The sequence below is a fragment of the Colletotrichum acutatum genome (assembly GCF_030867785.1).
Source record: "Colletotrichum acutatum strain CBS 112980 chromosome Unknown BDZ83scaffold_3, whole genome shotgun sequence".
NCBI classification, from domain to species: Eukaryota; Fungi; Ascomycota; class Sordariomycetes; order Glomerellales; family Glomerellaceae; genus Colletotrichum; species Colletotrichum acutatum.
In genome coordinates, this window is record NW_026848997.1 from 729,955 (window position 1) to 751,528 (window position 21,574).

Consider the following 21,574-nt stretch of genomic DNA (forward strand, 5'->3'; position numbering starts at 1 on the left):
AAAAAGGATTTTAGGCGTTCAAGTGTGTAGGATAAACGTGGGTGCATCATACCTATTCCAGCCATCGTCACTGGGAACCCCCATAGTCTACGTAGGATCAAATTCGCGGATACCCCTAGCAGATTGCTGGGTACAACCACTATGACGCCCGCGATCACTGTGGCTTTTGGCTCACAAGTTGATGGCATACAAACACACAGTCTCAACGGCTCATGGAGTAGATATTTTGTGCATTCGTTTCTCCCTTCATTTAGCGGTGTTTATTCCAAACCCGCGAAGAAGTGCTATGCCACGTCTTCTGTCCACCGGCCGGGAGAAAGAAGACAGTAAACATAATGTAATATACATGAAACCCTCCCCGTTCGCGGTTGTCATTCCCAACCTACTCGCCTGGCTTCGTTAAGTTGGAGATCGTGTGTGGTAAATGTTGTAAATCCCAGTGCCTTCTCCTCTTAGACTGGGCTTGTCTGCCTGCCTTGCTGGGAATAATGTTACATCAGCGCGCGCGCGTGCTCGCTCTATCGAACACCGTCGGCGTGCCCATTCTCTTCTCTCTTCTTTTTTTACATCATTTGAAATTTTTCTCGACTGTGATTTTACTGTCCCTGCATCTGGGCCGTCATCTGGGCGTTGTGCTCCTGGAAGCGCTCGCTGAGGCGCTGCTGGGAGAACATCTGCTTCTGGATGCAGCGGGTGATGCAGCCAGTCTCGCGGGAGGAGAGGGACTTTGAGGTGAAGTCGTCAATGCACGAGGTGAAGCAGTGGTCGACGAGGTTGCCAAAGAGCTGTGAAATGGGGAAAAGAGTTAGCCACAGAGTCTTGGGAATCTTTAATCGCTTTTCGAACAGCGATCGAAGGGGAAAGGAGCATGGGAGACGAGGGAACGGATTGGTTCGTTTGTTTTTCTGTGAAGATGGGGAAACCGGGAGGTTGGAGAGAGAGACGTACGTTCATGAACTCCTTGACCTGGCGCTTCTGAAGTCTCTGCTGAAGCTGGGCCTCCTCGGTCTTGGTAAGGCTGGTAATATAGAATTGCGCGTTAGTCGCTGTGTCGGGTCTCTGTTTTCCTCTGGGGCTTTCTTGGGATCATTTTGAAGGGGTGAGCTTACGCGTCCATTTTGGGATGTGGTTGATTGTGATGAACTCGTGAAGTTGACGGGGTGTACGTGAGGCCGGTTGGTTCGTGATGGAAGTTGTGGTTGATTCCGGGGCGATGACGATGGTTGAAATTTCTTTGGTTAAAGCACTTCCTCAGCAGAGCAGCGCTGCGCAGAACGAGATAGCAGGCAAGCTTGCCTTCCCCCGGTCAGCGCCGGCCAATCAGACCTGTAGAAGTTCGGCAGTGCTGGAGCTCCGATAACGATAAGGCCGTATCGGGATCGCGGTAGCTTCACCTCGGATAGATGCATGGGCTTCAATGTGAGTTCCGTTGCGCGAGAGTCACTGCCTTTATCTGGGAGGCTCTGCTCTATTTCGAATGCCGAGCCATTATCCATTCTCATGCAGGACTGGGAACGGGGTAATCCCCTCTTCGAATCGGTGTGTCTTCGATCTCGGCAAGCAATCCTTAAAGACCAACCTCAATCTGAGATTCTCGAAATATCATGTTTGTTCATTTCCCCAAAGACATAGCATACACCTTGGTCGAGGAATTGGTCCCAATTGCATGAAGAAAGTTTTGAATATTGTGTTTAAATTATCCTGACGCGGACAAAACCCGCGTCGCCCTATATCCAATCCCGAGGCGACCGAGTCCAATGACATCGCACCCGGGTATCAAGCCTATATACATAGGTTCAGAAGAAGAGAAGACATTACCATTTCACATCGAGTCTGCCGGGTATCCAAAGTTTAAAAAAAAAGGCCGGGCCGCATATAACCATGCGGCCCGGCAGCCGAAAGCCATAAAGGGGGGCGCACTCGGAGAGGCCACAACAGGAACCAAACCCCCCTTACATGACGATACAGCAAGCCTTCTCCAGCTTCTTGAGAATCTTGACGACCAAGTCGCCAGTCTCGTCCTGCTCCTGCTGCTGGTTCTGGCCGCCGTGGTGCTGCTGTTGTCCACCGTGGGTCTGGCCGCCGTGCTGCTGGTTCTGACCGCCATGGTGCTGTTGCTGACCACCATGATGCTGCTGCTGGCCGCCTCCGTGGTGCTGCTGTCCACCACCACCACCAATGTGAGGCGGCGGCGGCATCGTCGCATCCCCGCCCTGGAGGTTGATGTAGATCCGGCCAGCGTTCTCCTCGGTCGAGTACTTGAGCCCCATCTCGCGGCAAATTGCCTCGATCCTCGGCTTCAGCTTCTGCACGTGGCCCGTTGAGTGGTTCCCCTTGCCGACGATGGCGTGCAAGTGTTCCTGGCCCCGCGCCCGGTCGGCGCGGATGCGCTCCTCGAGGATACGCTCCGCCTCCTCGACATACTGCCCGTGCAGGTCGACGCAGCTGCCCGTCACGCGGCCGGCGGCGTTGTTCTCCCGGAAGATGAACTCGGACGCCTGGCGGTTGTAGTCCTCCATCTTTTGCGCGTGGCGCTTGCCCTCGTTGGAGAGCTCCTTGGCGGCCGCGCCATCACCCGACTGGTAGGCTTGTTGAGACTGGAGAGCATCGAGGGTTGGTGTTAGTTTTGCGGCATCACACAGAACTCAAAACCACGTGTTTTGAACAAGGCTTCGGTTCGGTTGGTGTTGAGGCTACTTACGCGCTCAAAGGCCTGGTTGCGCTTGTTGGCTTCCTCGCGGGCTAGGTCGCGAAGGCGATCGTACTCGCGCTCCGTATCGTCGTCGTCGTTGTCGGCGTGGCTAAAGGCTGCAACGGTTATGCTCGTGTCAGCGCGCGTACGGTCCTCAGATGTCGAGCCATCTCGAGCAGCATTGTCTTTATCCGTGTCTGTTTGTGGCGGTCTCGGATTTCAAGCCATGGCTCCAGGAGGATTCGAAAACGAAACATGGCGAAGATGCTTACCGCGGCCGCCCAGGCGGTTCATAGGGATAGACATTTTTGCCCGTTTGCGCGCTCAATTGGCTTCACGACGCTGTCCGTGGTGGAATTGGCAGAGGAATGAAGAAGTATAATGCGGCTGCGAGCAAAACAAGCTTCAAGTTCGCGTCCAAGAAGCGGGCAGAGAGGTTGGTAGGACGGCGCTAAGCAAGCTTGTTTTTCGGTGCCGGCAACGTAATAGCGGGGCTCTGCTCCGGCCGATGACGCTTGTGCTAGCCGGTCCGGCTTCCGTCTCTGGCTGCCCGGTGCAGTACAGTTCAGCCATACGACCGGTTCCATGATGGGTGAACCCATTCGCCCCATCTTGGTCTATCAGTCTAGGTTCCATTCCTATGCACTGTGGCTGTGTCTTCTGTGTCCAGGACTCTAGGGACGCACAAGCTTGCCTCAAGTAACTTGTGTGATCTACAGGGGCAGAAGCCATGCTTGGACATCGTTCCAACTCGTCAGGCGGCTGAGAACGCCACAGGCATTGCTTCGACCCGTACTCTGGTTTGGTGGCGCTTTACAGTATGTTCCGCGGTTTCTGTATGTCTCTCCAAGGTAAAATAATATCCTTCGTCTCCCAATTGTCCTAATTCAAATCATCCACATAGCAGAGCCATCTAGAGCACACAGCGGAGAGGCTTCGTTCCACAGCTTTTCGGATCCACGAGGATCTAGTCCCGCCCGAAACAAAACTCGAACAGCCGGAGTGAAGGACGATACCCACGGTGGCCAACGAAGGAGCGCTGGAGTCATGGATTGGACGCCAGCTCGTCTGTATGATGTGCCAGATGGTGGTTACACAAGAGGCAGGCTCAGGGGCGGAAAGCTTCTGTGGGCCCTTCTAGAACACCACGTTCTCTTTTTTCTTCTTCGTTTTTCTCCTTTCCAGATACCTCAGCATCTAATACTCCATAACAGGAGAAACCCAATCGTCAGTACCAAAGGTCAAAGCACCCGCCGTCCGAACTAGCCGACCAAAGTCCAGATGGAATAATGACGATTTTCCGAGAATGGTAACCTTCACTAGGGGAGTCTTCAGGGGAACAGCAGATGATCGTAAGAGGGTGCCACTCATTACTACAACGACCTTGCAGAGCACCATCTTCGTACCTGCATGACATGCAAGCGGACGACACGCAGGGAACGCTCCATCTGCCAACTTTTAGGGCGTGTTCACCAACTGTGCCCACTACTATTCGTCCACTAATGAAGTTGCACTGGGTCGGCGGGCGGCAGAGGCAAATGGGCAAGACGACCTTGACGACGAAGACGGTGTGAGTGGATGGGACCGGGTCTTGGAAACGAAGAGAGCCTCCACAATTATGGGCCCTCTTCAATTAAAAAGAGCCCTCTCGTGATCCCGCGTGGAACGACTTTTTGCAACTCCACAGATTTGCCTCTTCAGGCATGCGATGACTATGAGGCCCCCAGCCTCTGCCAATGGCTTGGATGGATCCCGCTTTGCTTTGAGGAAAAGGCAGCTCGTCTGCCATGTGGCCTCCCTGTACCAGGCGGGAATAGTTTCTCTGGTAGTTTCCGACCAGCTGCCTGCAATGCATCTAGTGAATGTGCGAAATTACCTTATTTCGGATGCGAGATGTCTAGGTACGCCAGCTTGTCAAATGCTTCTATTGGCTCCCCTTTGATAGCCGCTTTAGACGGCGTTCTCGTCAAAGTCTTTTGGACGGCGGCTGCTAAAGCCTTAGTTTGCAGAAGCCGACGTGGATATTCTAGCTTGTCGATCTGGAGCTGTTTTCCCCCCAGCACACTGTAGGGAATCTCGCCTTTGAGACGTGCCATCGAGTAAGGAGTGAGACCTGAGAGGCAAGAAGTCTGGACTCCGAATTGCAACAAATGAGGGGCCAAAGCAAGGTCTATCCATTGCATGAAATACTGAGAATCCACTTCAGACCGCATTTTCGACAGTGAGGATAGTGTTACCCGGTACGGATACCGCAAGGTTGGGGCACATTCTCGATAGCCCCGTTGTGCCCCCCAGGAAACCGTCCAAATTTTGGTGATGATCGACAAGTCCAAACAGGTTCGGGAAGTGCACGCCTGCAGGTCAGCGGAATGGAACCCCGAGATCACTGTCCGATCTTTCTGTGCCTGTCTCGAGGGGGCTTCGACCGCCATCGTATTATCGTAACGCAGATGAGATTCGTAACGGGCAGACTGTGTTAATGTGCACAGTCACCGGCAAGGGTGGGTGATATTCGCCCTTGCATGGTCGGCTAATATGGCTTGGTGTTTCAAGGCAGCTGAAATGGTGGGGTCTAACCGTCCCAAACTCCAGGCTTTGGCTCTTATTGCACTGAGCACTGGGTTGAGAGATATCTACCGTCTCCGATGTGTCAACGCGTACGTTGACTCTGACGTGAAAGACGTGATAATCTGTGCGTCCTGTAAGGGTTTAGACGTAATGACGAAGCGCCGAATGCTCTGGGCTTCAGACGGTTCTCCCCGGTGATTCCGCGAAGTGGATGCCGCTTCTGGTCTGTTTGTTCTGTTGTTTGCTTTCCAGAGAAGTAAGTTTCCATGTTTTAACTCGGCCGACTGAAAGGGTGGCTCCGGTAGTATCGCAAGTCGGAGCGTCCATCTCAATACCGTGACTTGCGGTTAATGTGGTGCTTAGCTCTCGATACATGATCATGGTCGTGTGGCGCAATTGTTGGCTGGCTGCAATGATTGCCCTCCAAGTACCATTTCCAAGATCTAAGCCATCGAGGCGCTCTGGCAGCCAATCAAGGCAACAGAACCGAGTCAGTATGAACGATGTCTCTCTTTGAGCTTCACAGCTTCGTCTATTGCCGACCAGCTTGGGCCGGTGGCTTTCTTAGTGCGAAGTCTGCCTTGATCGATGCTCAGACACGGCCGAGCGATTCTTTGTACAGACATCGAGGTCGACTTTTCGGGTTTATAAAAGCCGTGCGTCAATCGAGCCCTAGGTACCGGAACAGACTATCACGTTCCGACGCAGATCTTGTAGAGTGGCAGGATCTTGTTAGTACTAGTCTTTGATCCGCCGATGGTACCATGTGCAAGCAGAATCGTGTGTAGCGGTAGCTAGCACTGCAGCTTGAAGTCATATGCAGGTGAATCACCTCGGCGGCAGCTTGCAGCTTGCAGCAAAGTAGCAAGCGGCTGAGGGCAGACGCGAAGGAATAAGTGGCCTGGTAAAAAGCAAACATCTCGGACTGAGTCGGGGGCCCAAAGATGTTGGAAACTCGGAAAGAGTTGAATGACGACTTGGCGCAACAATGCTGTTGTTGTCGACTAGTTCGTTGATGATAGGTTTGAGTAGAGGGTAAGTCGACAGAGAATCTTGTCTTCACGAGATGACAGCTCCTAATGTGAGCCGACTAGAATATTATTCAGATACTCAAGATCCAGACTGGGTTTTCGAACAGTTGATCGAGGCGTTGGACGCCACTACCCCTGATGATCGGATCTGTATGTGTCTGAGTACGGTTTGCTTGCCCTTTCCCCATTGTGTTTGCTTCTTACTTCTGGAGACTTTGCGCCACGCCCACACAAGAGAATTGCTGAGTGAGACGATATTCAAGCAAACACAGAGGCCATGGCAAGCAAGCTGATATTTTGATCATCTCGCTCTTTGATCGGAAGAATATTTTAATGTGTCCTAGATGACGATCTTGTTGAGGGAAATGGCCAAGACTGTCCAATTATCGATAGACAGCGGGTGGTATGCCGTATACAAGAGGTGGAGCGGCCAAACATTGTAAGTGGATGCAGGGGTGGACAGGGAGACGGGATCTCTCGCGATAGTCTGATATCAGGGCATTCCGAGATTCCGCTGCCTGTCCTAATAAGCGCAAGGACGATTTCAAGACGAGGCTGCGCATCTGGTTTCCCGAGTCTGAAGTTAATATCGTTGACTCCGTATGCGGTGGCAGGGACGCTTGCACGAGCCTGGAATGGTGATGAGGAGAGTAGCCGCCATGGCCGTGGGACCGTAGCTCCGATGCGGCCCCGGTTCTTCCTGATGGATGAAAGAGAACTAGAGCAATGGACCGGCCCATTGGCGTCTGGCTCTTTTTTGAGTTGGCAGCATGAGTTCCCACTTTGGAGTAGAAGAGAAAGGGAACGCTACTTGTCTTCATGCAGTTTAGACCTTCTTTGAGAGAAAGCTGCCTTTGAGAATGCGGGTTCTTTGTCCCACCTCGAAATCCGTGGTCTGTCTTCTGAAGCAAGCTCGAGGCAGTGCAGATTGTAGAAGCGTTTTCGGGCGAATCAAAAGGTGACGGCCGAGTGTATGGGGAGTTTGGATCTTTTGCTTGTTTGTCTGGTAAGTGTGCAATGCAGTTTGGCGTCCAAATAATTAACACCCAGATCCAGATCTGTACATGCCAACGAGTGTGTAGGGTAAAAGCCAGGTAAGTACCCGTACTCCAGAAATTGGTGGTCACCGTAATTGTAAACGAGGCCGTGGTGGTAGGTAGATCTTGTGGAGGAACTGAAGGTGTGGGTAGGACCATGCCCACGGCAACAGCTTCATTCACCCGTTTACCCTAGGGAGGCGGCTGACGAGGACAGTAGTGTTTCAAGAATTGCAATGGAAGTTTTGATGGAAGGACGTTGCTCAAATTCCAATGTTCCATAACCCATCCATGTTGGGCAGGTTATGGATGGGTGGATCTCTCGTCCGCGGCGGATGGTCTGGCGTTGCCTGCAGCTGCAGGCTCTGGTGCAGATGGTTGCGAAAAAGGAAGCGTGCAGATTTTCTTCTTCTTGGTTGGGACTGAATCTGAACTGAGCCCGCCCGCGGTCCCCCCTCCCCGACCGACTCCCGAGTCCTCCACATCCTCATATACTACTGCCGGTCGGCAGAGGATGGGTTGTTGTTCCACGCTTACGGAGAACACAGATCGCACCCGTAGGATTCATCGCGATGTTGTCTGGCCGCGGTAGACCGTGAACCGTCAATCTGCCAAATGGACGTCAGCTCAAGATAATATGTCAAAGTTCCGGTTCGTATTGGCATTGGCTCGTGCTTCTCACCTAATTATTGTTCCTAGACCAGTCACCAAGGTGGCTTGATCCATATTAACTACCACACAGCAACAGATTGTATCCGTAGCAGTAGTCTACGGATAGAAGAGACATGGAGTCCCATTGCAGTTAGCTAATTCGTACCCGGCCGAAGGAAAAGCTCACACAGGGCCTAGAGAGGCCATCTCCGTGCCTGGTCTGTGGTCAGTGGTAGCGCGAGGAAATTTTACATTAGTCAGGGCGGCGAACAAGGACTTTTCAGGCCAGTCAGGCCAGACAAACCAGTGCGAGACCCCTTTCCCCTGTTCTTTTCCCGCCCAGGGACGCCAGGGACTCCAGGGGACTTCGGCTTCGTTGCGGGCAACGTCTGGCTGGATGAGACCTCGCCGAGCTCCTCTCCACTGGCTATTGGCCCGGCCGCGGTGATTTCGACGTTGCAAAGGCCTGGGTGCGGATCCACGCCCGCTGGAAGACACTCCTGGTCATGGTCTCCATCCAGGTCTAGCAGGTTGTCGTCGATTGGTCGGCGAGGTCTTCACCAGGCTGGTTGTGTGTTTCTGACACTTGCACAGGAGCAGAGCAAAGGTCGGTACGGAGTGTGCGACTGCGTAGGCGCGTAAGGACTAGGTAGGTAGCGGACGGTACAAAGCATCCATCTCATCGGCTTCCCGATCTGCGGTGCCTCTAACCGCATCTCTCAGTGTCAGCTCGGGGCGAGAAGACGGCGCTGAACATCGACGTTAGCTTAGCTCAGGAAAGGCAGAGACAGGCGATGACAGGACAACCTAAGACAATAGCGACCGGGGAGGCCAGAGGAGAAACTGGGGCTAAATGCATCAAGAAGTACGTACATGCCCTTATGTAAGGTAGGACAATATCTCACATAAAGCAGGTACCGGTGGATACGTACCGGACCGCACCAGAGGCAGCTTAGCACCAAAATCAAGGCCAGCACATGTACCTTGTCCGTGCTTCTGGAACTCCCAGCCCCTGTTGGCCCCTGCACTAAAGCCAGAGGGACGCGCCGTACGGATAGGTACCTATTGGAAGGTAGCTGGATATTCGCGTCCGGACCACTGCCCACACCGTACCTGCCCATGCTCGCTACCTTGGTCACTGCCAGTAAGCTTGTCATATGTAAGGCAATTGAAAGCCATGAGAACGATTGGGCTTCCACATATGATACATGAATTGCAAATGGCTGAGGGGAGTGCGAGCTGGTGATGAGCTCAAGTCAAGTGAGCCCCAGTAAGTTTGAGGTATGAAGTAAGGTGAGTTGAGGTGCGTTGGCGCGCACTGGCCACAGGGAGGAGCCTCCAGAGTCCAGCGTCCCCCACCAAGCTGCTTCAGTGTCGAGGACGCCCGGCGATGGCCCCCAAAAAGCCCCTAGTCTCGCTGCCAACTCCTTCATCACGGCCAGGTACAGCCAGTCAGGGCTGTCAATCTGAAGTCCAAAAGAACGGGATGCCTCCCATCGGTACCTACTGCGTATGCGTAGGTAGACACCAGCCTGGAAGGAAACCCCGTGGACAGGTCTGGCACCACTGGTGCCACTGGTTCCCTCCTTCCCCCGTGCGGCATGCCCCCCCTTCCTCATTGTTCACCAACTTGGAAAGACCGCCAATTCGCCATTTCCTCGTCTCCGCCGTGCCTCCTTCCCTGTTGTTCACACAGTATACTTTCATCCCCGTACCTCGCCCCGAAGCGCATTGTCCGCCCCGACGACGACTGCCGCCCACTCTTTTTCTCCCACTATCCTCTGGTTCCTCGCAGCACCGTCGCCGCCATCCTTGCTCATAACTCTTCCACCCTTGCCCTTTCCCATCTCTCCTCTCCACATTAGAGGCACCTCCCAACCCATTCCTCTCTTTTCTCTCTCCCTCTCCTGCTCCTGGTCTTCCAATCCTGCCGCGACCATCCCATCCTCCCACCGTCCGCCCAACGGCTCGTGTTTTCTTTTCCTGTTTGCTGCGTTTTTCGACTCATTGTCAATTGAGTGATTCCATCGTCAATTCAAAGACCAAGAGGTGAGTTTCAGTCAACTTTTCCTACCGCATGCAGTCGAGAGAGAGAGACACACACACGCACCACGAAACCTCCAACTTGCCGACGCCGACATCGAGCCACTGGAAATTGAGAAGGCGAAACGAACGAGACACAAAAGAGACAGCATAGAAAGGAGAAACACCTCCACCTGCCCGCTCGCTCGATGCTAGCATCGTCCCTCGACCTTTCGACTCTTCGTCTCTTATCCGCCATCGCCTGGATCAACTTCGCATTCCAACCCGTCGCCCCCAAACAATTCGACCCGTCTCTCTCGTTTGCCCGACGGCATCACACCCACCTGCGACGTGGTTGGCTAACAAGCTTTACTTCTTTCAGGTCTCATCCAACGCGCAACGCCCGATTCTTTACTGAATCCCCAATTCCCATTAATCCCATCAATTTTATTCTATCAGTCGTCGTTTCCAACGACACCTAGCCGCCAAAATGGGTTGCGGAATGAGCACGGAGGACAAAGAGGGCAAGGCCCGCAATGAGGAGATCGAGAACCAGCTGAAGAGGGACAAGATGATGCAGCGCAACGAGATCAAGATGCTTCTTCTGGGTAAGTCAACATCTGCCCGCGCTGCATGTCCTTGGCGCGCCTTGCTCAGTGCCATCCGACGACGTTCAATCATCGCATCGCTGCACAATGATTCTCTAACAGTTCCATAGGTGCTGGTGAATCCGGAAAGTCAACAATTCTGAAACAGATGAAGCTGATTCACGAGGGCGGCTACTCACGCGATGAACGGGAATCCTTCAAGGAGATCATCTTTAGCAACACGGTGCAATCCATGCGTGTCATCCTCGAGGCCATGGAGTCCTTGGAGCTGCCTCTTGAGGACCAGCGCATGGAGTACCACGTCCAAACCATCTTCATGCAGCCCGCCCAGATCGAGGGTGACGTTCTCCCTCCTGAAGTCGGAAGCGCGATTGAGGCGTTGTGGAAGGACCGAGGTGTGCAAGAGTGCTTCAAGCGCTCTCGCGAATACCAGCTCAACGATTCGGCAAGATAGTGAGTGACTGCTCCACGAGTGGGAAATTGCCATGTGCGCTAACACGTCCCAGCTATTTCGACAATATCGCGCGCATCGCCGCTCCCGACTACATGCCCAACGACCAGGATGTCCTCCGATCGCGTGTCAAGACAACGGGTATCACGGAAACCACATTCATCATTGGAGACCTGACCTACAGAATGTTCGATGTCGGTGGTCAACGATCTGAGCGAAAGAAGTGGATTCACTGCTTCGAGAACGTCACTACCATTCTCTTCCTGGTCGCCATTTCCGAGTACGACCAGCTGCTATTCGAGGACGAGACTGTCAACCGTATGCAGGAGGCTCTGACCCTCTTCGACTCCATCTGCAACTCAAGATGGTTCATCAAGACGTCTATCATCCTCTTCCTGAACAAGATCGATCGTTTCAAGGAGAAGCTCCCCGTCAGCCCGATGAAGAACTACTTCCCCGATTACGAGGGTGGAGATGACTATGCTGCTGCGTGCGACTACATTCTCAACCGATTCGTCAGCTTGAACCAGCATGAGACTAAGCAAATCTACACGCACTTCACCTGCGCGACAGACACAACTCAGATCCGCTTCGTCATGGCGGCAGTGAATGGTATGTCTAACGTTCACCACACTGGGTGAGACAAGGCGCACAAAGAAACACAGGCTAACTTTTTGACTAGACATTATCATTCAAGAGAACCTGCGGTTGTGCGGTCTGATTTGAACACCAAAAACGTTTGCTTTTTCTACAATACCCTTTACTTCTAATTGCATGACCCAAGCCAGAAAGCGTCGTGGGGAGGCTGGCTCATGAAATTAACTTTCTTCCCGACGATGAGACGGCAACCCGACGGTTTCCCAAGATTCCCTTGATTACGCGACTGTATTTTTCTTCCTACCTCTCGGCTATCCCCCCGTATATTGCCTCGCGAATCAGGCGGTATACGTTTTTGGTTGTGCTCTTGTTGGCCCGCGTTCAGGAATAAGAGGGGAATGGTGGGAGGTAGTTCTGTACCAAACATGATGTCTCGACCAGTAGACGGGCTCGCCGCGGAAGACGGAATCCCACTGCGGGCGGGTAGCGGCAGTGGAAAAGTGAGATGGGGGCAGGAGGGGGACGAGAGAGATGGAAGGATGGCCCCCATGGATGGATAGCAAGAGGAAAAGAAGCAATGAACTTGAATGCATTTGAGAGAGCCTGATGGATGGAAGGTGGCTAAATATTCTGTTTAATGACGAAAATCTCCTTAATCTCGTGCCATCGTGACATGATGCGTTGCCAACTAACCATTCCTCGAGGGCTCCTTATGCATCTGATGATGTGAACCCGCGATGGGAAGGCCTATCGGCTGTTGTCTACAATGCATGTCCAGGAGCGTTGAGATCTTGTGATACATGGCGTCCTGCGATTGCAGCTAGTCTGCTAGACATGATCACCTTCAACATCCAACAGAATCCCATTGTGAAGATCGCCATCTGCCGCCACGCAGTGGGCCAAGATAGGTAGGTAGCTTGGGACGGAAGGTTGGTCGAGGCCCGGCGCCACATCCAGGACCGGCGTCGTCGTGCCCGCCTCCGTTCTCCGCATTGCGCCGTTTGCGGTCTTTGCAAGGCGACTGCCGCTTCCGTCCATGGGATATGTTTCCCGTAATGCACGTAAGGGGACATGCTTGACCATACCTGCCCCTCCCGGACAAAGTGTAGCGTAGCTCGGTATTATGAGCTTGGTTGAAGGTCTTCGTCTTCGTCATCAACTGCGAGTGCTCGGCACCTACCTAGCAATCACCACACCATCTTTTTATTTCTTGAAATTCAGTTTAAGGCCGCAAGGGGTCCTTTGCTCTACTTTTCTTAATGCCGCCGCGCGCCGCCTCCTCGTCTTCGCCATCCGCCCCATCTGTCCGCTTTTCTTTGGTCTGGAATTTTGAGTTCCATTACGAGGGTGGGCGGCGGCGAGGAAAAGGTAAATGGGAAAGGGACGAGGGACTTTGGAGAGGGCCGCGTGTGGCCCCCGGTATGCGGAGAGGTCTAAAGGACCGCACATACACGCATACATTTCAGTAGGTACTGCAGTAAGGAGATATAGTTCAAGACTTTGACGACACATTTTGGGATGGGACGGGACGGGAGGCGCGGTTGTCGGTTGTGTTTGGGTGTGGAAGCAAGCGATGGTGGCGCGAGCTTGCTCTGGGAGGCGGCGTTACCTATTGCCATTCACTTAGGCCTTTGCCACTCGGGACGGGAGGGAAAGGGGGGGAGGGGGGAGGATAGGTACGTTCGTAAGGTAAGTGAATTGAAGCTTGGCACGTATAGGTATCGCGAAGTGCAAACGCAGGTGAAGGGGGGATGAATCGATGGTGAAGAAGCCGTTGGAGTGATCGTCGACAAGGATGGCAGGTCCTTGGGCAGAAAGTGCTTTTTACATGGACAGGCGGAGGGCTAAGCTCATGGGGCGGCGGGTGTTGCGTTGCCCGCTGCCGCTGCCCCCGAACTTGCACATTACACAAAGACGGATTGCCTCAAGTATAGACAGTGATGTTTGGTGGCATGTAGTGTTGGTGATGCTGGAGGTGGGATCCGGTGCCGGGGTCGGAATGGGGGCTTCTTTCTTTCGTGATATTGGGTAAGGATCATGTCCTTTCATCCCGTCTGAAGAACGATGCTGTTGCTCACCATCCCCCCCCCCCCCCGATTCTCAAACACGTCGCAGGATTGGTATGCCCTGCCCGCAGCAGCCCCTCCTTCCCTTCTTCAGACCAACGAGTTATATGAGTTGTGATATGTTTAATACGCAGTCGTTATATTGGCCAGTTTTTGCAACGTGACCTTGTTCGATGGCAGGAATACCTTCTCCAACGTGGACCGGATTCGAGTACTCCGTTAAAGGGCCCCTTTCATTTCCAATGACCAAACGGCGGAGCAAATGGGAAACTTGGACGGGTGAATGGTGGGGTTTGTTATGCTTTTGCTTCGCCTCATAAAGTCGGGGTATTCGGCACGATGCGATCTCGCTCCTTACAACATCTCCGTAACACACGTGTACTCGTTTTGGAGGCTTCAGATTAGACGAGAAGGGTGGTCACGAAGAAGACAGAGAGAACTGAGATAAAGTTGGGGTTTGTGTGGAGTGGCGGCGTGACGTTTCATCCAGATTGCGTTTGCTGTTCTTGTTTTTTTGCCCAAATTCAAACGTACACTAATTACACTTACACAGTATGGTAGGGCTCTCTTTCGCAATCGCCTCTGCCCACCGACTGCGGAAGGGATCGCGCTTTGAACATTTTTCCACGGACGCCGCCCACGTCCTCCCGGGAATAGAGAAAATGTCTATTTTGCTGTAGACCATCACGGGTGGGGTGGAGTAGGCAGATCAGAGTTCACCTTGACCGTTGAGAAGGGGGGAGGGGGAGGGGGCTAATTTGGCAGCTGGTGTGTGTCTGTGTGTAAAAAAGCTTTCAATCGGCGGCCGTCGAATTCGGGTTCCCAAGTTTTGTGTGAGTTGACTTGGGATCGCTTGTGAACTATATATGGGTTTCCCTCTTTCGTTCTTGGGATGAAGATTGATCAAGTACATGCTAGTGCGTAACTTGTGTACCTTATGAGAGAGAGCACGGTTGGAATAAGTCAGCAGAGGGGGCATGAATCCCTCTTGCCTTCCCCGAGCGAAGCCGGAACCGACGAGTTGATTGGGCAGATAGTTTGGGCTGATGAGACATGCAGAGAAAGAAGCTGAGAATATTGTACTCGCTGAAGGTAGGTCACTCGGCGAGATGTTGTCACACGAGAGATTCAGCAGCGGGAGGGCGCATGCTACGCTGTCAGGCATCTGCAGGCTGTATAGTGGCTGTCCGCCCCTCACCCTATAACAATCATACCCATACCAGGTATATGAGCATCTCAGCGTAGTGTAAGGCGGACTGTTGCAACAGATGATGGATGGGTGGCCTCACATTGAACGTCAGACGATTTGTCAGGCTAGGGGATGGAGACGGCGGGTTAGGTGAAATGGCGTAGCAGCAACGGAGAGAAAAAGGCAAATCTGCTGGATCTTTCCCAAACTAGAGGATATATGACAAGACGGAATATAGATGGGAAGGGCACAAGGGATGTGTTTTCGCTTCCCGTGACGGGACCATGGTGCGGCAGGATCGTTTGTACAGCCCCGGCTGCGTGACAGCAGTAGAGACATCCTAGTCCCTGAAGAGACGGACTTGTGATCAATATCATAGCCTATAGGTTTGGGAACGGAGTGTAGCCGGTATGAGATGCTGTACTGTGTAAGCCAAGAAGTCAGGTGTGAGCAAGTGAGAGCGAATGAGACAATATATTCGGATATCCGCTTGCACGTCTGAGATCCGCTGGTTTGCAGTGTGTGAACTCCAAACTGGTTTAGTAAAGTTTCACCTATGCGTGTTTTGACAAGCTCTTGGTATCAATCTATCTCCGTTTGCATACGACCATTAACGACTTAATCCAAGTACCTGTGAGCCAGCCCCTTCTTAGAACACAACTGTGTGCTCGAGGTCTAGCCAGCCTCCAGCCTACGTTTGTCCTCCGATGTCCGCTATTGTCCTTTGTCGTCTGTGTTGTCCATCCTGTATTTCTGGCCGCATGGCTACTCTGGTTTCTTTGAGCAGGGTATATCCCAAATCCTTCTAGCGTCCTGTTTCGTCGTGACGTTGTCGTGTTCCTGTCCAAGTCCATGTGTTCGCATACGGGACGGGGCTTGACGATGCAAGCGCCAAGGGGACTTAAAGGAAGGACAATGATGAGCGAGTAAGTCGAACACCTGACTTCAGCCTGCTCCCAAATGTAAAGTGGTACGATGACGCCGAAGAAGCTGTGGCCATACGTCGTGATAGTTGCTGCCCAACTGCCAAGGCGCAGGGTCGGCGACTCGGGCACCTCATCTTGGCAATTCCGAAGAAAATTCGTTGATCTAAAGACGCCTTGCAGTCCCGATGATCGAATTCATCTCGTCTTTTATACTTCGGTACTCGGAGATATAAGCAAAAAGCATGAAGGGTAAGAAAGGTGGACAGAGCCTGTCTCTCTCTCACGCTCCGTTGTCCCCCTCCCCCATCGCCGCCTCCGGAACGGAGCCCTCTGGGTCGGGATGCTGACTCGGATCGTGACCCCCCTGCTGAGCAAGAAACTCGGCGTACTCGGCGCTAGCCAATGCTAGCTGCCGCGCCGCCGTTTCGATCCGGAGCTGGAATCGAACGTGGGGGTTATCGCTCCGTGCCTCCGTCATGGCTCTGTCCAACACATCTTTCACGAAATGGGCGATGGTCGGATCGGCGCCTGGCTGTCCGAAGCTGGGTCCTGCGGGGGCCATGCCGGGAGCCATCGGCGCTGTGCCGGCAAAGCTTGTATTCGCCGACACCTGTGGCACAGGTTGCAGCTGTATGGCTGGCATGTGCTGAGGGAGGTTGTTCTCTGTGTGGCCAAGTGTGTTAGTCACCCAACACCTTGACATCTGGTCGAGCTTATGGGCCATTTTTTGCTTACCATGGAAAGAACAGCGTGAGCCGCTCGCGTTGAACCAGCAGTTGGCGCAGCTACCACACATTTGGCCACTGACGACCACACATCCATTCCAGGGTCCATATCCTTTATGGCAACTCTTGCAGGGACTATGAGCTTCCTGTCCCGATACGTGGGCCAGTAGGGCCTCGACATTGCTTCTTCTCTTGAGGTTCAGAGTTTGATCCTGGCGGCGCTGTACGGCGAGTCGCTCTCCTTCGTTGTTGGCCAGTCTCTTGGCGAGAGCACTGTCGATGAGTAGCTGGCCGTACCCACTCTCGGAGGCGAGGTCTTCAGCCGTCCTCGACATGCCGCCAGGACCATGCCCACCCATCTGGGCTTCCATGGCGAACTGGGCCGGCAGGCCGTGTAGGTCGGGATGGATATCGGGGTCAGCGCCGGGTACTGTGCCAGAGGGACCGTTGGCTAGGATGCCTGCGGTGGCTAGATCAAAAGGGTGCGGGTGGTGTTGCTGCTGGTGATGATGTTGGTGATGTTGGGGAGGGGCGGTTATCTCGTCGTCATCTTCGTGTTCGGCCTCGGCCTCCGCATCGTGGGCGAGCTGCTCGAGCTGGTCGGCAGCCACGGAGGAGTGTCGGCTGGCGCGGCCGTGGGCGTCCCTCTTGAGGCCGGCTGTAGGCTTCGTCACCTTGTTTGGGCGGCCTCGAGGAGGTGGTCGGCTTCCGCCTCGGGCACTCATGGGGTAATCGAAGAGGACGCTGCCTCTTTTGCGATGGTGGACGGTGAGGGAGCTCTAGCTAGTCGGCGATGATAAGTGGCGTTGAGAGTGGGCAGCTGGTGTCAGCTGCAGAAAGTGTGTGATGAGGAGTTTGGGGGCCTCGAAAGAGCTGGTGTTGATTGAGCGGGAAGAAGCTGCTGATTGCTGTTCGGTCCCACTCACAACTTGGGTACTTGGTGCAGTTGGGAGTGGGAGCTCGGGCCAGAAGTTCTCCGCCAAAGCTTTCCCGAGTGTTATGTAATCGATATCAAGAAGCCTGGAAGTGAGAGCACAAGGTACAATAAGTAAAAAGGTGTCATGTCACCAATCACGTCACTACCTCAACCTCACCTTGATAATTACGACTTTCATGTGACAGTAGACCTTCTCATGTCAAAGACTGGAGATGCAGGCACGTGGCAGGGCAAATGGTCTTTCGCTACCTATACTGCTTTGGCAATGCTGGTTTCTTGTATCACGTCTATCTCATACGCCTGCCTACCTTAGCTGAGCCAAGACATCCCTTGGAACGTCAGGGAGAACCTTTCGAGCACCTAGGTTGGGTCAGGAAGCATGAGACATGCGCAAGGGGGAGAACATATCCTGGTCGTCTATAAACCTTCAGTTTGAGGAAGCTCTTTTGAATTTTGACTTGGCCGTAGGCCGGATCACTCTAACCATAATCCTCCAGTCATTCACCTCGTTGCGATGAACCTCACGACTCAGCTGTGGGAGGATTCTCCCAGACATCGCCTCCACCCTCAGCCTCCGTCATCTCCTTCCACCTCTGAGCGAACTCCCTCAAGCCACCGTCGCCTGACATACTGGCCTCAACGACCTCCTTGGGAAGCTTATGCGCCGAGTACTGCGGTGTGCTGAAGTTGAAGGCGGCAGGGTTATCCTTCTCGACCAATCTCAATTCAGGCACCAATTCGTCAACATCCTCATCGTCTGTCGTTTCTTCAACGCCACTGCCATCAACAAGGTCTTCCTCGTTGACACCTGGGCCTATTCTAATAATCTCTTCTTCGTTGACAACTGAGCCTAGGATGGGTCCTGGAACCTTGAGCTCTAGCAATTCCACCCAGCTGTAGAGCAGGCTATCTGTCCGAGGCGCCCAGGGGTTGATATCGATAAGGCGCACCTTACCAAGCTCGTCGCGTGAGTCGCTGTCCCCGGGAACGTAAACGTCAAACGTGAATGAGCCGTCCGGGAAGGTGAAGCGCAGGCGGTCTTCGAAGAAGTCGGTGATCTTGGATACCAATGCGGGTCGTAAACCACCGAGGAAGGGGTAATAGTTCCAGTCACGCTGGCAAAGACCAATCAGAGTGCGATGTTTGACGAAGCACCGGAACTCGAGGGCCGGGTTTGGCGCAAAGAAGGGTCTCAGGACCAGGACCGGTTGGAAAGGCCTATTGGCGGAGGAGGGGACGGTGTCCTCAAAGGCGTGCTCCAGATCATGGCTAACGAAGCTAGAGCTCTTGAGCAGGAGGTAAATGTCGTTGGGCGTTGTGCATTTCAGCGTGTTCTGATGCGGCGAAATCCAAGCGGCATCTTTCGGTGCTGACCAGTTCAGCTTCGGCGCAACGGAACCGCCCAGCTCCTTGATCCTCTCCTTGATTTCTTGGTGGATTTCAGGGAATCGCTCATTGGGCGGCCGGCAGTCAGCTTCGGGTTCGTCGTCCGAGTCATCTTCTTCGAGATGTTGGTTTCGTCGTGGTGCGCCGGCTGTATTCGACGAAGCGGACCATTCCTCCTCTGCTTCGTCCTCTTGCGGCTCATCGTCGTCGGCGAGGATAATGCCGTCGTCACGGATGTATTGGACAAAGTCAGGCGATAGCTTGATGATCCTGGATCTGATCGACACAGTCCGGTACTTCGGGAACCAACTATCGTACGAACAGTTCAAAATATGCTCCTTTGTGACTGGCGGGAAAGTGAGTTCTTCGGTCTCTTGGGCAGTTGCATTGTTGATGGCGTCCAGGGTTGGCTGCCCCTCAGTGAGACCTTCGAGAGACGGCATCGTTGTGGATGAAGCCTGGCTTGACTAAAGTTTCTCGACGGCGAATTTAGAAATTTTGAAGTCGAGAATATGAGTGAGTCTGGATCCCGAGGTTCCGGCAAAAAGTTATGATGAAGTGAAATTTGCTGTGTTCCTCACTTACATCGATGAGTCTTCTCGCATTGAGTGAGTCTTCCCGTCGCCCAAAGCGGAAAAGTACCCCACCATCCCACCCGTCATAACTTTTCTGCCGGCCCCCCATCTCTCTATCCATTTTCACCGCCTTTCACGGCCCGACTGAACTTCGCCCTTAGTACCATTGCCAAGGGTCCAGTCTCGGTGACGTCTCTTGCAGATCCAAAGTACCGAGATACATCTTGATTTTACCGCCAACACCGACTCGAGAGATCAATATCAACAGCGCATTCATAACTTCCTCCCATTAGAATTGATATATACCACATAATCTCGATAGCCATGTCCGACAACGTCGGTCTCTCAACGCCCCGTGGCAGCGGTACTTCGGGCTATGTTCAGCGCAACCTTGCGCACATGCGCCCACGCGACTATGGCGCGCCCTATCCTCCCAAAGACGCCGACTCGCTCCGCCACAAGCAGCGACAGCCCGATAAAGAGATCTTAGAGCATGACCGCAAGCGCGAGGTTGAGGTCAAGGTCCTTGATCTACGCGACACCCTCGAAGACGAAGGGTAAGCTTATCACCTCTCCTCGTCCCACCCATGCGAGGATACTAACGGTGCCCTTAGCCTCGACGAGGAAGAAGTCGAAAAGCGATGCGACGAAATGCGAAAAAAACTACTGGCCGACCTCGAGAAACAAAAGAACAGCCGTGGCGGCGGCGGCGGCGGCCCCGTACGGAAGCACTTCAAAAGCCACCAGGTTCATGAGATGGCAGACGCCAAGATTAAAGAGAGCGAGAGACTCAGGAGTGCTTTGAGAATAAGCAAGGACTACGAGGAGGGAAGTCACTGGAGGAGACAAGAGGAGAGACTTCGGGGCTCTCTAGAGAAGGAGACCAAGAGGGAAGACGTCGACTAAAGCACCAACTACACAGTAGAGCTCTTGTTACGAGACATGGCGCCAGGATTTGGGCATGGAATAGTAGGGAATAGGCGTTCAGGCGTTTGCATTGGAGGGCGAGCAAATACAGACACGCTGCTCAAGCATTGCTTTTCAAGTAAACGGTACCAAGGACGATCTCATGGACTCGACAGCTGGGTCCGGATTCAAATTATTGTTGATACATGGGCGAAGATTTCTTCCGGCGTCTAGTAATACACAACTGGCATGCCGTTTTCAAATTTGTTATTTCTTCCCTGATGGCGGAACCCAAGCTTCTGGCTGCCAGCCCTCGCTTGGCCCACTGGCTTTCGCCCAAGGGTCCTTGCCATATTTCTTCTTCGCATCGGTCGCAGATTGAGCCTGATCCTCTGGCGATTCTGTCGCCTTTGCGTTTGTAGTGGCCGTTTCCAGCTCCGGCGCCGTGGGCTGTGACTGCGCAGTGTTCAAAGACGGCAGAGGTTGACTCGTCTGCCGACCTGGAGCATCGGTAAGCCTGGGCTTTGCCTCCCATTTCGCGTCGGCCTGCGCGGACAAAACTTTCATCCGCTCCTGTCTAAATGCCTCTCTTGTTTGTTCTTCGAGTGTCGGGGGGTCTTCTCGGGTGTAGCGCAGCCATTGATGCCACAACGGTGACACCTTCACGTCGGAGAGGTAGGTTGATCGGGGATAGTTGACAATGCGGCGGAAGCGGCCCGGGCCATTTCCCCGGGACTCGCGAAACTCCCAGAAGGTATAGCCCTGCAGGTCACGGCCTAGAACCGAGCGTGTTAGTTCTCCTCGGTCACTGATAATGGGGATCGATGGGCCGGGCACGGGGATGGGAACATGCCGACAAGGAAGCGTTTGCGCCATGGCAGTCTGAGCGACTTCCACTTGTACCACGCCTCCAAAATTGGTGATATTCGTGTCGAAGACATTTGCGCTGTTGGAATGGGTGGTTGGGAAAGAAGTATCTTCGATCAGGAACCTATGGCTTCTAGATGCGAAAGTCGCCCAGGCCTAGAAAAGTAATGAGGTCAACCTTGGATTGCACCGCCACTTGAAATTTGGCCGAGGAATGGCGTATCTTATCGTCAGCCACATATTTCCTCTGCAATTTAACCCGCGACTGAGCGTTCGCAGAATCAGAGTTGCATTGGCCCCGCCAGCCACCACCGCACACGTCACTCCGCAAGACCGCGGC

The 21,574-nt window shown here is 53.5% G+C and overlaps 8 protein-coding genes across 8 annotated transcripts; 3 read left to right on the forward strand and 5 right to left on the reverse strand.

Moving 5' to 3' along the window:
* Window positions 1-205: 205 nt before the first annotated feature.
* On the reverse strand, window positions 206-1,266 carry BDZ83DRAFT_598984 (Tim10/DDP family zinc finger protein). Its single transcript, XM_060506974.1, has 3 exons — window positions 1,110-1,266; window positions 949-1,018; window positions 206-785 (listed from the first exon to the last, which is right to left on the reverse strand). Exons 1-3 carry the CDS (start codon window positions 1,115-1,117, stop codon window positions 597-599), a joined length of 267 nt encoding a protein of 88 aa, XP_060371427.1. The 5' UTR covers window positions 1,118-1,266; the 3' UTR covers window positions 206-596.
* A 223-nt stretch (window positions 1,267-1,489) lies between these two features.
* BDZ83DRAFT_598986 (uncharacterized protein) lies at window positions 1,490-3,113 on the reverse strand. Its single transcript, XM_060506975.1, has 3 exons — window positions 2,965-3,113; window positions 2,702-2,808; window positions 1,490-2,597 (listed from the first exon to the last, which is right to left on the reverse strand). The coding sequence occupies exons 1-3, from the start codon at window positions 2,996-2,998 to the stop codon at window positions 1,953-1,955; spliced, it is 786 nt and encodes a 261-aa protein (XP_060371428.1). The 5' UTR covers window positions 2,999-3,113; the 3' UTR covers window positions 1,490-1,952.
* A 6,952-nt stretch (window positions 3,114-10,065) lies between these two features.
* Window positions 10,066-10,568, forward strand: BDZ83DRAFT_247568 (uncharacterized protein). Its single transcript, XM_060501912.1, has one exon. It carries the CDS (start codon window positions 10,211-10,213, stop codon window positions 10,481-10,483), a length of 273 nt encoding a protein of 90 aa, XP_060371429.1. The 5' UTR covers window positions 10,066-10,210; the 3' UTR covers window positions 10,484-10,568.
* Window positions 10,492-11,786, forward strand: BDZ83DRAFT_565086 (guanine nucleotide-binding protein alpha-1 subunit; the record flags this gene model as incomplete). The annotated part of the gene is made up of 4 exons (XM_060503708.1): window positions 10,492-10,609; window positions 10,720-11,062; window positions 11,116-11,672; window positions 11,743-11,786. The coding sequence occupies 4 exons, from the start codon at window positions 10,492-10,494 to the stop codon at window positions 11,784-11,786; spliced, it is 1,062 nt and encodes a 353-aa protein (XP_060371430.1).
* A 4,332-nt stretch (window positions 11,787-16,118) lies between these two features.
* BDZ83DRAFT_746760 (uncharacterized protein) lies at window positions 16,119-17,288 on the reverse strand (the record flags this gene model as incomplete). The annotated part of the gene is made up of 2 exons (XM_060513316.1): window positions 16,119-16,501; window positions 16,574-17,288. The coding sequence occupies 2 exons, from the start codon at window positions 17,286-17,288 to the stop codon at window positions 16,119-16,121; spliced, it is 1,098 nt and encodes a 365-aa protein (XP_060371431.1).
* A 733-nt stretch (window positions 17,289-18,021) lies between these two features.
* On the reverse strand, window positions 18,022-19,329 carry BDZ83DRAFT_646333 (D123-domain-containing protein; the record flags this gene model as incomplete). The annotated part of the gene is made up of 1 exon (XM_060509953.1): window positions 18,022-19,329. One exon carries the CDS (start codon window positions 19,327-19,329, stop codon window positions 18,022-18,024), a length of 1,308 nt encoding a protein of 435 aa, XP_060371432.1.
* Window positions 19,330-19,785: 456 nt separating this feature from the next.
* On the forward strand, window positions 19,786-20,367 carry BDZ83DRAFT_646334 (pre-mRNA-splicing factor CWC21; the record flags this gene model as incomplete). The annotated part of the gene is made up of 2 exons (XM_060509954.1): window positions 19,786-20,018; window positions 20,076-20,367. The coding sequence occupies 2 exons, from the start codon at window positions 19,786-19,788 to the stop codon at window positions 20,365-20,367; spliced, it is 525 nt and encodes a 174-aa protein (XP_060371433.1).
* Window positions 20,368-20,634: 267 nt separating this feature from the next.
* Window positions 20,635-21,308, reverse strand: BDZ83DRAFT_715211 (uncharacterized protein; the record flags this gene model as incomplete). Its single annotated transcript, XM_060511723.1, has 2 exons — window positions 20,635-21,143; window positions 21,221-21,308. The coding sequence occupies 2 exons, from the start codon at window positions 21,306-21,308 to the stop codon at window positions 20,635-20,637; spliced, it is 597 nt and encodes a 198-aa protein (XP_060371434.1).
* Window positions 21,309-21,574: the final 266 nt, after the last annotated feature.